General features: G+C 47.0%; 1 protein-coding gene across 2 annotated transcripts in view; it reads left to right on the top strand.

The window, feature by feature from the left end:
• The window catches only part of npas3 (neuronal PAS domain protein 3), a 49,362-nt gene that overhangs the window by 9,007 nt on the left and 26,392 nt on the right, over nt 1–13,963 (top strand). For both annotated transcript variants that reach the window (XM_089004861.1, XM_089004862.1), the window contains exons 2-3: nt 5,068–5,151; nt 9,251–9,495. In XM_089004861.1, coding sequence (XP_088860987.1) covers nt 5,068–5,151; nt 9,251–9,495 — 329 coding nt within the window. The remainder of the gene's footprint in view (nt 1–5,067; nt 5,152–9,250; nt 9,496–13,963) is intronic.

Below are 13,963 nucleotides of genomic sequence, written 5' to 3' on the forward strand. Positions count from 1 at the left end.
TTGTAAGACATTCCTAACAAACTCCTCTTTTAAGATGACCCCAACTCCATTTCTCTTTCTGTCTTCACCACGATAGAACAACTTCAACCCTGACCCTAAGCTTCTCGCCTTGCTCCCTTTCCACCAGGTCTCCTGGACACACAGTATGTCTGCCTTCCTTCTCTGCATCATGTCAACCAGCTCTCTCCCTTTCCCTGTCATTGTTCCTACATTCAAAGTTCCTACTCTTCGTTGTATACTCTTGGCGTTCCATTTGTCTCTTTTCCTCCGGGCACACCTCCCTCCTCCCTCCTCCCTCCTCCCTCCTCTCCTTCTTCGACCAACAGTCGTCCATTTTCCACCAGCACCCTGAAGGTCAACAGTACCAATGGCGGCCGTTGTTAACCCGGGCCTCGACCGATCCGGTATGGGATTCAGAGGTTTGATTCACATATTTGTTTTGGAATTTTTTTTTTTCTGACACAACCCTCTGTATTTATCCGGGCTTAGGACCGGCACAATAAGACACTGGCTTGTGCCCCCTTGTGGCTACATTCACTAGTATTATCCCTGTGATGTTGATAAAGTCTGGACAGTAGGGCTATATAGAGGGTCAAAACTACCAGCAAATTTTAGTTTGCTGACGAAGCCTCTCGGATAACAAGCGAAACGTCTGACACCTTCACAGAAGTACAAATGACGACTGAAGAAACCTTCTCATCGATGAGCTTGAGTTGAGGATTTGAAAGCCAAAATTGACGCTGTTGTGTTTTTGGAGGGAAAAAGCTGATTAGCTTAGCGCTGAAGTGGTGCCGATTCGGAGCGGATGTGGGCCGGCGTCCCTCCCAGCGTTAGCGCACCTCTGGCGTCTTTTTCCCTCAGGCCCCCGGCGCGGGACGGCGGGTTATTGGCGGCGCGTCATGTTCGCCGTCTGCGCCGCCAACGACCTTGACGGCGGCGAGTTTTTCTTTGTGCCCGTTTGAGTGTTTTACTTGTAATGAAATGCGCACGTTGCGCGCTAAAGGCGTGATTAGCATATATATTGTATTGACACACGCTTGCGCTTTGCTTTTTTCTTTTTCTTTCAAGTGTGTCTGTTTTTCCTTTTTTTTATCTACGCCGCCGCCGCCGCCGCCGCCACCGCCACCTCAGCGGTCGGCCATTATTTACACTTCACCTCAACAAGGAATTAGCGGCCAAAACAGGACGTGTCCTCCATGCCGTTTTCCTTCTGGCGTGCGTTGACGTCGCCTCTTGATGATGTCAAATTAGCCTCCGCAAACGTCCTTTTCCTACGGAAGAGCATTAGGGCCAGCTTCAAATATAGCTTTATTTACATATTGGCTATTATTCGGAGGAAAAATAGGCGCAAATTTGCACGTTTCAAACTCGCAACTTTGCTAGCTTTAAAGTCACAAATTTGCTTAATTCACATTTGCAAATTTGCTAGATTTCAAGTCACAAATTTTCTAGATTTAAAGCCACAAATTTGCTGGATTTTAACTCGCAAAATTGCTCGATTTAACATCACAAATTTGCTGGATTTAAATGTTTTTAAAAAAACTTGGTCGTTTGAGATGCGTCATTGGGTGTTGTGGTGAGTTAGCGTTAGCAGCCTCATGCGCTTGCTTCGCTGACGGATCCGCTCTCGCTGAAACGGAGCGGTTCGTGGCTCGTTACTTTGACATCAATTTGAGCAAGAAAGAGATCCTTCAAGTCTTGGCACGCAATCATCAGCTTGTGATTTCTATCCCAAGTTTGAAGAGGCCGCGGGTGTCGTCAACTCGGTCGCGGCCAAAAGGATTGACATTTTCTAGACTTAGTTCGGCCATGACAACCTTCTCAAATAAGTGAATGACGCCATAACCGCAACTCCGCAGGTACCCGCTTCTCTTCTGAAAATTAGCTTGTCTCACAAGGCGGCTAACGCTAACCCACCGCACCACCCAATCATGTATCTCAAACGCCAAAACTTTTTTTGAAACGTTTAAATTGAGCAAATTTGCAAGTTTGAATCGAGCAAATTTGCTACTTTAAATCGAGCAATATTATGACTTTAAATGTATCACATTTGCGAATTTGAATCTTGCAAATTTGCGAGTTTGAATCTAGCAAAGTTGTGACTTTAGATCTCGCAAATTTGCCAGTTTGAAACGTGCAAACGTGCAACTTTTTTTCTACCCGTCTGTAAAAAAAAGATATATTTCAAGCTGGCCCGAATGCTCTTCCGGATTTTCTTTTCCTGTCCAAAGTCAGCCCCAAACAAACAAAAACTATTGAGGAAACGTCCACCTTTTGTATGTTGATTTCCTTTTTTGGTCTTCCTTCCCGTTCATTTGCTTTCGTCCTCCTATGTTTTTTTTTATCGCCCCCCATGATGTCACTCAAAAGGATTATTATGATTAAAAGTGACGGCTGTGTGTGTGTGTGTTTTTTTTTTTATGTCCCGCCTCCTGGCGTCCGTCCAGTTGGACAGCCGCCATATTTGTTTGGGGTTACGTGCCAGAGCAACACGGCCATATTTCTTGACTTTTTTTCATATTCCACTTTTTTTTTTTTGCTGTCCTTTGTCGTGTTGAGCGTTTCCCGTCTTTGGTTGCTTCCTTTCCGTCTCGCCATCGTTTTTGCACCCGGGAAGGAAAGAACAATGAGAGGCAAGGAGATTGCGAAATCCTCCCTTGGGTCGCACGCTGGCTCCCCCCCCACCGACTCCCTCCTTTCTCCCTTTCTCTTTGACGCCCCCCCCCATCCCCACCTGCTCCCGTCACCCCCCTGCACAAATCAGATATGACAGGAAATATTGTCCTTGTAATGGAGACTCAGGGCACTCTGCCTCAACGTGCGCCGCTAAATAGGCCCCATACGCACGCACGCACACGTGCACGCACGCACACGTGCACGCGCACAGATTGAAGTGAAGTGAATTATGGGCGTGCAGCGTGACGGTCATGTGGGCCTGTTGCGGGTGCGCAAAGCTTTCATATCGCCGGCCGCTAATTGGACGCCGCTTGATTAAAAAAAAAGCCCAAAAAGGTGCGGCGAGTCGGCGCTGGTTGTGACACGCTTTTTTTTAGAAGCGTTAAAGGACAATGGATTCAAAGAGTTCTGAAGTGGAAAGCATACATGTTTGCCATCGATTCAAGAAGTCTTTCCTTATCAATTCGAGCTGTCTGGACTCCAATGTAGCACCCATAAATTGCGCAAGATGGCGCCCAAGCTCCGTTGGAAATGGGCCGATTTGTCTGCTGGGAATTTGTGTCAACTAGTATCAAATAGTAGTCTTGGTGCAACACACAGCGATTCACCATGGCGTTATTGATGTTGTCATCAACACTGTGTTTTCAGATGAAAAAAAGTACCTAAAATGCATTGTGTGTCCTTTCTCGATCAGGGGTGTTCCCTCCGTGACGTCACTTCGGGCATCGTCATCAACTCAAATACGAGAATTCATGAATATTCAGCGCGAGTCTTAAAGGGTCAAATCCCCCCCAAAAATCTATTCAAGACGATAGTTTATTTCTTCCATTACAATCCAAGAGTACATTTATTATACATAAAATAAGGTCTATTTTGCGTCGTTTTAAGGCTTATTTAGGATAAATTTAGTATGGGGGCCTGGGAACAGATTATACTCATTTTAATGGTTTCCTATGGGAAATACCTGTTTGGAATACACACTTTTCGCCTTACACACACTTTCTGGAAACCAATTATGTTCGTAAGATGAGAGATCTTGCGTGAACGCCTTCTTCTTCTTCTTCTTCTTCTTCTTCTTCTTCTTCTTCTTGTTCCCATCGTCACCTTTGGCGCAGACATGAGGAGCGTTTGATTGAGTGGATGTGGCAGCTGACACGTTTGCTCTCACGCTGTTGCGGAGGCGCCGCCGACATCAAAAGTACCGCCGGCGCTTTAAGCGCTTCTTCAGGCGACCCCCCCCCGCCCGCCCGCCCGCCCGCCTCGCCCGTCCATCCCCCCCCCGCCCATCATTTACGCTCCCCTTCTTTCCTGGCCTTCCAGACACCAAAGTCAGCTGAAAGAAAGACGACGTTCTCCTTTTTCGAAGCAAACTCGAAGGCCATTTCCATCTCGTCCGTCCGCGTGATGTCATCACGACATCAAAAATTAGCCCTGTGACATCATTGCGCTTGGTTAGTTAGCTAGCCAGCTAGCTAACTTTCTATCTCTTTGAGTTATTCCGGGTTGAGTCAACGCTGGCGCATGTGGCTGCCGCTGCTCACCCACAGAAAAACTGATCTAGTGACTGTAAAGTGACCTTGAGTTTCGAAAGGTGCTTAGAAATGAAATGTATTATCATTATCATTATCATTATCATTATCATTATATCATTATTATTATTATTATTATTATTATTATTATTAAAAGACACAGACATTCAATATTAAGCACCTTTCTGCACCTTCTTTGTTTTATGAAGCAGTTCTAGAGGATCAAAGCGTCCTTTTCACCAGTGGATCAGGGACGTCATGGTGATTAGCCTAGCGCCATTGACCAAAAGAGATTGTCTCCCATCTCCTGTCGCACGTCAATCCACTTCAATTCCAAGCAGTGACAGGTCCACATATTGCCAACGTGTTTGGTTGTCAGTGTTTGCGATGGGTCGCCCGCTGGTTCAGGGTGGCTATGGCGGGCCAACTAAAATAATGTGGCGGGCCACATTTGGCCCCCGGGCCTCGACTTTGACACCTGTGCTCGAGCGGATCGTAATACGGACGCTAGCTCACGATGAACCCTGTTTAGTTTTGTCTATCTATTAGTTATTTATTGGCTATCCATTAGCTAGCTGGCTAGCTATTGGCTGTCGAGCTGGCTGGCTGTAAGCTGTCTAGCTGCTAGCCGTTGGCTATCTATTAGATATTTATTAGCAATCCATTAGCTAGCTAGCTAGCTTTGTATCTATTGGAGTTACTTCGGGGTTGAGTGAACGCCGGCGTGTGTGGCTGCCGCTGCTCACTCACAGAAAAACCAACTGTGACTGTAAAGTGACCTTGAGAGTTTTGAAAGGCGCTTAGAAATGAAATGGATTATTATTCTTATTTGTGTGTGTGTGTGTGTGTGTGTGTTTGACAGCGACCCCTACTGGGAGCGTCCGTCCAACGCCCGTCCCAAGAGCGTCCACTTGGCCGGAGGACAGCAGCACAGCTCGTCGCCATGGTAAGCGCCCACGCACGGGCGTCGCCACACGAAGAATGTGCTAGCGCGCTAGTGCGCACACCCCATTTCTTTGCGTGGCCTTCTCATCTTTGATGTCGGCGCGGAATTGACGTCCTACTCCCAGTTTCCTGCCTTTCTGGTTGCCCAAAGGGCATTTCCTGTCGTCTTTTATTTTGAAGGGAGGGGGGCGGGGGGATTGCTGTTGTTTTGGTTGTGGAGCGCCTCAATGATTCAACAGCTTCTGCCCCCGTCTTTGTGTTTTTCCGCATTTGATAATAATTATAATAATAATAATAATTATTATTATTATAAATTTCAGTTTTAAGCGCCTTTCAAAACTCTCAAGGTCACTTAACAGTCACTGATCGATGTTTTTTCTGCGGGTGAGCAGCGGCAGCCACACCGCCAGCATTCACTCAACCCGGAAGTAACTCAAATAGATAGAACGCTAGCCAGCTAGCTCATATGCAGATAGATAGATAGATAGATAGATAGATAGATAGATAGATAGATAGCCAGAGAGCTAATGGATAGCTTGCTAGATAGCCAGTGAGAGAGTTAGCGAGATAGCTAAAAGATATCAAATGGCTAGCTAGGTTAGCATATGAGCAAACATAAAACACTACAACTGAAATACCTTGTGATACCTCGGCTTACGAACTTAATTGGTTCCCAGAAAGTGTGCGTAAGGCGAAAACTGTGTATTCCAAACATTCATTTCCCATAGGAAACCATTAAAATGAGAATAATCCGTTCCCAGGTCCCCATAAAACATAATTTTAGACTAAATGAGCCTTAAAACTACACAAAAAGATACCTTATTTTATGTCTAATAAATGTGTTGTGGTATTGAAATTCAAGAAATGAACTGTAGTGTATAATTAAGTCGTTTTATTGAGCTTTGTGATGGTCGTTGATGGCTTGATGGAATGGATATTGCAACAGCAACAGATGCAGGCAGACACACTAGAAACTTCCGTAATAGCATCTTTGCGTGGCTTCATGGATCAAAGGCGCTCCCCGGCGAATGTCAAGCAATCTCCGCCCCTCCCAAATAAAACCTGCGCGCGAGTGCTGTCCGCCGTCGTCGTTGCCGTGTTGTCAGCCAAAGGTGTCTTGTTCCTGCTCGCGTGCCAAACTCCTCAGTGCCGTTCGGCTCGCAGGTTGCAGAGAGATGACGTTCCTGCGCCTGCGCGCATGCGTGCACGCTAATGGAGCTCTGTGGTGCCGCTTGTGTTTCTCGCCACTCTTTGAGTCAACTCCAAACACAAAATTATGGCTGCCAACCGACTCAAGCGGCCATCCGATTCGTGCAATGCCTCACGCACACGCGACACACACGCAGGTATATGAAAAGCGAGAGCAAATTCAACACATGCGGCGGCGGCGGCGCCGGCGGACGTCCTCCAGATTGAGACGCCTTTGCTAATGTTGATGGATGGTGCTATTAGCACGCTAGTGGCTAATTGCTGCCTTGCAACCGCCACAAAAAAACAAAACAAAACCAATAGGATTTCACACACACACACACACACACACACACACACACACACACACACACACACACACACACACACACACACACACACACACGTGCACATGCACACGCATGCACGTGATTTCCCCAAATAGGCGTGGAGGACATTTTATAATAATAATAATAATGATACATTTGATTTATAAGCACCTTTCAAAACTCTCAAGTTCACTTTACAGTCGCAGGATACATTCTTTTATGTGGGTGAGCAGCGGCAGCCACACGCACCAGCGTTCACTCAACCCGGAAGTAACTCAAATGAATAGAAAGCTAGCGAGCTAAGAGATAGCTAATGATAATAATAATAATACATTTCATTTACAAGCGCTCTTCAAAACTCCCAAAGTCACTTCACAGTCACAGGACAAGTTAGATAGCTGGCCATTAGCTAGCTAGCTAGCTAGCAAACAGCTATCTAGCTAGATAGCTAGCGATACGGTAAATCCAAAATGTAAAATTTTAAATATAAAAGTTATTACAATGGGCCAAATTAATAACATAAAACACAATGTACAGTGATACCTCGGCTTACGAACCTTTTGGTTTACAAACGTTAAATTAATGAAAATGTCACCTTAGCATACGAACTATTCTTCGGGATTCACACATAACGCCACAACGAGTGATCTGTCGAACGAGCCGTTCTCCTAATAAGCAAATGGCAGCCGACTCGTCCTCTATTCCCCGCCCCCAGTCGTCGGTTAAAGCCACGTGATTGGTCTAGAACGCAGCAGTGAGTGGGTGGAGGGGGGGGGGGGGGTTCAAATTAACGAAACAGGCAGATGACTTTTAGATTATGAATCTTTTCAGATTAAATCTTGTTCCCGGTTCAGTTCTTCATTTGTGTCGTCAAAATATTCAATCAGCAGGAAGTAAGGTGATAGACAAAAAGAATATTTATTATTCAGCCAGAGCGCCGAGCAAAAGAGAGAGAGAAAGGGAACAGTGAAGAAAAGGGGGGAGGCTCTGAGAGAAGAAGGTTACGTTCCTCAAGTTTTCAATGCTGAGGAAAGCGCCCACTGCATTCCATCAAGGCATCAACGACCATCACAAAGGTCAATAAAATGACTTTATTATACAGTGCAATGTATTTCTTTCATTTCAACACAATAGCACATTTACTACACATAAAAATAATGGATATTTTGTGTAGTTTTACGGCTTATTTAGTAGAAAATGATGTTTCATGGGGGCCTGGGAACGGATTATTCTCATTTTAATGGTTTCCTATGGGAAATTAATTTTTGGGATACAGACTTTTCGCCTTGCACACTCTGTCTGGGAACCAATTAAGTTTGTCAGCCAACGTATGACTGTATCTTAATATTTAGGTGTGCTTGCTCAGTCAACTTTGATTCAGTTCCATTTTGAATCATTTTGTTTTTATTTTCGGGGGTGGGGCACTGGGACGGTAAATCGTAGCGTCTGTCGCACGACCTCGTTTGACCTCCACTCAACGAGTTAAAGCGGCGAACTGCCCGCCGCCGACCTTGCCAGCATGCTCGCTGCCTGCGCGTGCGCCACAAAGCACACATCTTATTTCCTGGCTGACAAGCGCCGCGCCGCTAACTGCACTTTACGACCAGTGCGCATGCACACACACACACACACACACACACACACACACACACACACACACACACACACACATACACACACACCCACACACCCACACACACACACACACACACACACACACACACACACGCATGCACACGCACACACTGTGTCAAGCTCTTTAAAAGAGCATCAAGTCACCCGGCCGGACTTTACGACGTACTTTGGGTTGCTGTTTTTAATGCCCACACGCGCACGCGCACGGCGCCAACCTCAATGTTGTGGTTGGCGGTGGATCAAACACACGGACGGAGGCGTCCGCGGGCACCTCCTCGCGGCCATCAATCCGTCGGACAGAGTCAAGACCATCAAAAAAAAAAAGAATATTGCAAAATATTGACAGAATCTCATGTCCTGCTCTCAGCTTGGCCTGTTAGCATTATGCTAACAGCAAATAAGCTTTCACTTCACCGCTACACTCCACTCAAAGAGATACTTTTCTGACACTGATAAAACAGACAGACAAGCACGAGTGTGATTAGCTTAGCCAGTTAGCATTATGCTAGCTCTCCAGCTATCTATCTATTAGTTATCTAGCTAATCTCGCTATCTCGCTGGCTACCTTACTAGATATCTATTTGATATCTATTTGCTAACTAGCTATCTAGCTGGCTACCTAACTAACTATCTATAAGCTATCTATCTAGCTAGCTAGCTATCCGTTATCTATTAGCCAGCTAGGTAACTTTCTATCTATTTGAGTCACTCTGGGTTGAGTGAACGCTGGCGCGTGTGGCTGCCGCTGCTCACCCACAGAAAAAAACATACCCTGTGTCTGTAAAGTGACCTTGAGAGTTTTGAAAGGCGCTTTGAAATGAAATGTATTATTATTATTATTGTTATTATAAATTCAAACAGGGCTCGTCCGGGAGCGGCCTTTTGCCAAAACGGCCATCGCGTCGCGAGGATAAAGAAGGTGCTCCTCCCTTTTGTGTCACCCGGCAGGCTGCAGGCCCTCCGCAAGGAAAAGTCGCGTGATGCGGCGCGCTCGCGGCGGGGAAAGGAGAACTTTGAGTTCTACGAGCTGGCCAAGATGCTGCCTCTGCCGGGCGCCATCAGCAGCCAGCTGGACAAGGCCTCCGTCATCCGCCTCACCATCAGCTACCTGAAGATGAGGGACTTTGCCAACCGGGGCGACCCCCCCTGGAACCCGCGCCCCGACGCCCCGCCCCCCAACACCTCCGTCAAAGGTACGTGCTTTTGCCCGCCTTCGCCGCGGCTGATTGGCCCCCGCCCCCTTCGCTCCTACCAAACTTAACAAGCACACTTGTGGAATGCTCTCACCCTCTTTCCGTTGTCTTCTTTTTCCTTTCCATCATTCTTTCATTTGTCTATCAGCTAACTAGCTGGCTAGCTATCTATTTGCTGTCTACTAGCTCTGTAACTAACTAGCTCGCTCGCTATCTATTTGCAGTATATTAGCTTTATAACTAACTAGCTGGCTATCTAGCTAGCTATCTATTTGCTGTTTACTAGCTATTAGCTAGCTAGCTTCAGGGTTGAGTGAACGCTGGCGCGTGTGGCTGCCGCTGCTCACCCACAGAAAAAAACTTCTCCTGCGACTGTAAAGTGACCTTGAGAGTTTTGAAAGGCGCTTAGAAATGTAATGGCTTATTATTATTATTAATATTGAGTTTGTCCGTGAGCAATATGCGTCCATATTGCGCCCCCGCAAGCCGTCCAGGCCCCCCCCCCCCCCCCGCTTGCCCTTTGCGTTAATGGAGCCATCAGTTGCTCTTCTGCAGTTTTGCCGTGCGGCTTTTGACTTGCTGTCAGCCGCTCTCCACATCTGCTGCTGCACACAAACAACTTTGACCTTTTGCCGCATCCCCACACGCGTGCGTGACCCCCCCTAAGACCCCCCCCCACCCGAAACGTCGGGCCGCTTCGAGTTTGAATCGAGAGCGCCGTTCGCAAAATGGCCGCATGTGTGTGACACCTGCTCATTCATTATGCATGCGGAGTGCAGCAGACACTAAAATGTGACACACACACACACACACACACACACACGCGTGTGCACGTGCACGTGCGTGTCATTGAGATCACCCACTCCATTTTCCAATGTAGAAGTCGTGCATAACCCCAGCCTATATTTGCTGTCTATTTGCTATCTAGCTGGCTACGGTATCTATTAGCTATATATCTATCTAGCTAGCTATGTAGCTAGCTAGCTGTATATCTTTCTCATTGGCTGGCTAGATATCTAGCTTGCTAGTTATTAGCTATCTATTGGCTGCTAGCTGGACAGCTTTCTATCTATTGGAGTTACTTTGGGGTCGAGTGAACGCTGGCGCATGCGGCTGCCGCTGCTCACCCACAGAAAAACGTATCCTGTGACTGTAAAGTGACCTTGAGAGTTTTGAAAAGCGCTTAGAAATCAAACGGATTACGATGATGATTATTATTATTGTTGACTTCCATCCATGGAAAGAATGTCGCTTGCAATATTGTGCGTGCGTATTGCCGCTCTTGTCCGTGTCTTTTCACGTCATCCCGCTTTCGTTTAAACTGACGGTGGATGTTTTTTTCCCCGATTGGTGTTGACGGTCAGTCGTCGCCAATGTGCGTTAGCGTTAGCGTGTGAAATGGTCACCACGTGAGCTCCATGACGCCTCCGGTTGGGCGCGCGGCAGCGATGGCGGCGTACGGCCAAAGTCAAGCTGGAAAATGTGGTGATCAGGGTGCGGAGGGTCCAGTAGGATTTTTTTTCCCCCTGCCCTCGTCTTGCTTGTTGTGGTGTGCAAAAGGGTGACCTTTGACCTTTCTCGCCTGCAGCGACTGGCCGCCATTTTGAGTTTAATGTCGCTGAAGAGGTGCTCTGTTGTCGCGGCGATGGCGTTGCCTCTTTCAGCATCAAATGAGCCCCCTCTTGCCGCCCCCCGCCCCCACTGAGAAACCACTTTGATGTTCTTGAAAAGACGACAAAGCGCAGGAGGGGGGACGCCGTCGCCAAATGAAGGCGGCGAGCGTTTTCCGCCGCTCGCCGCCTTCTTGCGTCACTTTGGTTCTCTGGTGACTTTTTCAGACTTTGCTCGTCCTTTTCATTGCGCTCTTATCAACTCCACATCGTTTCTGCACTCTGTGTGTGTGTGTGTGTGTGTGTGTGCGTTTCCCATATGAGCTGTGCAGGGGATGAGCATCATACATCATCGTTCCACTGTACCAGATAGCTTATCGCACACACACACACACACTGGGGGTTGTTATTATTGTTGTTTTCTTTTTTCATTTGGCGCTGTGTGATTTAAAAAAAAGATTGTAAGGGACGACCAAGCGGCTTGCGAGGAAGCGTCCTGTTCGTTTGTCGTCCACAAACGTCGCCCGCCATGTCTTGATGGTCGACAGAGGCGTGGCCTGGCGGGCCTCCCCCCTGTTGCTCACAAACGCAAGCGCCATGACTTTTGAGAGAAGAAAAAAAAGGGGGGAAGAATGGCGAGACAGAGTCGATCTAAGCTTTGCTAACTTAGCAAAGCCCATCGTTAGCTGGTTTGGGGGGTGGGGCGTGGTCACATGTGCGGATTATGAATGTGAAGGCTCGTGACATTTCAAAAGCGCTTGTAAAAGTCGGCTAATTAAAAGCAAATCAATTTAAACGCCCGCGGCGTCGCTAATGACTTTTTAAGCAGCTCGAAGGAAGCGCACTGACATCACTTCCTGTGTGTGTGTATTTCATTTCCAGGTGTGTCCACTTTGCTTTGCGTGTGTGTGTGCGCGCTTATTTATTAAAGGACGTAGCGCTAATGCTAGCGCTCATTCCGTCAAGGGACACAGGCAACAAGTTTGACTTTGAAATGCAACTTTTGGTTGTCTTGGTGACGGACGCACACACACACACACACACACACACACACACACACACACACACACACACACATACACACACACACACACACACACTGTTCCTTTGTCATGCTAACAGTATTTTTTTTTTGGGGGGGTGGGTTTTTTTTTTTAGCACACGCGTGCACAGAGAAAGCGAGATGGGCCCCAATGCGCACGGGCGCGCACTGGCAGCAAAGCGCCGCCAGCGTAGCCGCCAGCGTGGCCGCGGGGCTTTTCTCATTTGCAGACTTTTCTTCTTTTCTTTGCTCGTGTTCAAGTCTCGCCGGGCCTTTTAGCGCACTTTTCTTCTTTGGGATGAAGGTGATGATGATGAAGATGAAACGTGCGCCCGATGGGTGGGGGCGGGGCCCGCTTTCCAATGCGATGACGTCATCAATGGCGGCGAGTTGCATGGACGCTGGGATGAAGAAAGTGGGGGGGGGGGGTGCTTAAATTTGGCCTAATGAGCTCTGGAGGGAGCTCACAAGCACCCGGGGCGATGAGTGCGCACGTGACCCTCGAACCCCCCTCCCCCCCGCCCCCTGAAATGACGTCCATGACGACGCGTTTAGCGCCACAATAATAATAACAATACAGTAAAGTCTCGTTATATCGATATTCTCGGGAGTCGGAAAAAATGTCGATATAACCGTATTATTGCTTTATGCGTCCTGCGGCGAACTGCATTAAAAGGGGGGGTGGGAGCAACACGTTAATGGGGGATCTTTGATATGGCATGTCATTTTATCATTGGCTTCATGGATTGTGTATCTAGCATGCTTTTTGTACAGGAGTGAAGTGAAAAATAAACTTGTGCATCAAATAAAAACATCTTTACACTTTTTTAATGACTATTTCCTTTCAAAAATGCAACAATGCAAAAAAAAAATCCTCTTGTTGTTCTATTGACACGAAAGCACGAACGGCAGCATGTCCAAACATGAAAAACTGTGATTGTAGCAAGCGATAAAGATATCAGAATGCATCACAATTAAATACATGGATGAAAAACCAAAACTGCAACGTTTACATGACTTCCGTGGATGAAGTATTGTGCTGCGCGTCATGTCAAACTCTTTCGGATTTGCTTGTTGGATTGTCCTCCACAGCCACGATTGCCTTGTATTTCCTTCCCAGCTCACAATTCTTTCGTTTCGCCATGGTTGTAAATGGTCGAAAATGCCGTCCGCTACACTGCGCAAGACACGTGACCAAGTCACGTGATCTGGTCACGTGACCAAGTCGACCAACGGCGCGCCTGATACAGATTTCGATAATGGTGGCACTGTGTAGAAACCCCTAAGCAAATATCGATTCATCTTAAGTATCTTTTGTATGGATATAAACATAGCAAAATGGCCGGCGGGAAATGAAAAAGAGCACCGTAGTAACCGGATTATCGTACTAAATGGCACTAATGATACATAAAAAGACTAGAAATGTGCACGGGAAATGAAAATAGTGTCGTAATAAGCAGTGTTATCAATCTAACTGATATCGATATAACGAGACTTGACTGTAATTTAAAAAAAAACGTTTCTAAGCGCCTTTCAAAACTCTCAAGGACACTTTATAGTCGCAGGATATATTTTTTCTGCGGGTGAGCAGCGGCAGACACGCGCCAGCGTTCACTCAACTCCGGAAGTAACAAAGTTAAAACAACTAACAACAAATAATATGACAGAAGGACACAGCCATTCATTCTCCAGCATTTTCTGTACCCTCTTGGTGACACGAAGCGGTTCTAGATGAAAGTGGGAGTGGATCAAAGCGTCCTTTTCAGCAGTGGATCAGGGACGTCACGGTGGAATGTGCGCGATCTGCCGTCAGCCA

This window comes from Hippocampus bargibanti, linkage group LG09 (assembly GCF_051943395.1).
Source record: "Hippocampus bargibanti isolate YZ-2025 linkage group LG09, ASM5194339v1, whole genome shotgun sequence".
Taxonomy (NCBI): Eukaryota; Metazoa; Chordata; class Actinopteri; order Syngnathiformes; family Syngnathidae; genus Hippocampus; species Hippocampus bargibanti.